Raw genomic sequence first — 1167 nt, 5'->3', positions numbered from 1 at the left:
GGGGGGGGGGGGGGGGGTGGTGGAGTTGGGGGCAAAGCGGCATCTAGACCTGGGGCTCTGTGTGCAAGACCTCCTCCCAAAGCGCTGGCCCCAGCCCGAGGCCTCAGCCTATGCCTCCCAGGATGAAGGACGCAGGACACTCAGGTTGCCTGCAGCAGGCGAGAAGCAGAAAGGGTCCTGGGCGCTTTGGGAAACAACCTCTGATTACAGATGCCTGTGCTCTCTCCCTGGGCCCTCCCTGTCTCCCTCCTCCTGTCTGTCTGTCTCGAGCACTCTCTGCCTCTCTCCGCATCTGCCTCGCTCTCACTGCTCCTCTGGTATTTCTTTCCGCCCCCTCCTCCCCACCCTTGGGCCCGCTTCCTCCTTCCTCTCTGCAGAGACCCCTGGAGAAGCCCGATGGCCTGGACGTGTCCGACCAGAGCAAGGAGCACCCCCAACACCTGTGCGAGAAGTGCAAGGTGCTGGGCTACTATTGCCGGCGTGTGCAATGACCCGGCCGCCTGCTGGGCCCCGCCGCCCTCCTGCCAGCTAGAGAAGACGCCACCCCCCTGAGTGTCCCCTGTGTGCGCGCGGGGGCGTCCTCGCAGGCTTACAGGTCTAGGGGGCGGGCTCTTGGCTCATGTATGTTGACAAACAGTGTGACTGACGTAGCTGCGCCCCCAGAAGGCCGGGTCTCTGTGACTCTCTACGGGGGGCCCTGGGTCTGTGTGCAGGGAATAGGGCAAGCAGAGTTCAGCGCACAAGACCACACAGAGCCCTTGGTGTCCCCGCAGGCTCTCCTCTGAGGCTCCCTTTGGGGTGAGCAGCCTTGTATTGGCCACGAGTGCACTAAATTTACTGTGAATCCCAGAGCCTGCAGGGGACTGTCTCCCCAAGACCGGCCAGGCCGCCTTTTCCCACCCAGAACCTTCCAGTTTGCCCTGTGTGAAAAGCCACTCTTAGAAAGCCCTAGTTTTCTGTCTAAGTCAGCACTCATGGCAAGCTGACACCTGTTCTCGCAGCTGCTGGGGAGCGGGCATCTCTGCCCCCTGCCACTTTGAGCCCCAAACCTGACCGCCTCTGCCGTCACTGGCATTGCACCTGGGCGCCGCACCCTGCCCCCCCCCCCATAAACCCAGAGGGCAGGCACGGGGGGGCACTGAATGTTCGACAGTGTTCCAAGGGGGG

At 63.0% G+C, this 1167-nt stretch overlaps 1 protein-coding gene across 1 annotated transcript in view; it reads left to right on the top strand.

Moving 5' to 3' along the window:
- Positions 1 to 491, top strand: part of ZCCHC24 (zinc finger CCHC-type containing 24) — a 59273-nt gene extending 58782 nt beyond the window's left edge. Inside the window, exon 4 of the mRNA XM_007464210.1 lies at positions 378 to 491. Coding sequence (XP_007464272.1) covers positions 378 to 491 — 114 coding nt within the window. The remainder of the gene's footprint in view (positions 1 to 377) is intronic.
- Positions 492 to 1167: the final 676 nt, after the last annotated feature.

Source organism: Lipotes vexillifer, unplaced genomic scaffold (genome assembly GCF_000442215.2).
Source record: "Lipotes vexillifer unplaced genomic scaffold, Lipotes_vexillifer_v1.1 scaffold59, whole genome shotgun sequence".
Lineage (NCBI taxonomy): Eukaryota > Metazoa > Chordata > Mammalia > Artiodactyla > Lipotidae > Lipotes > Lipotes vexillifer.
Note: the sequence above shows the minus strand (reverse complement) of the source record. Positions and strands in the feature narration are given on the sequence as shown.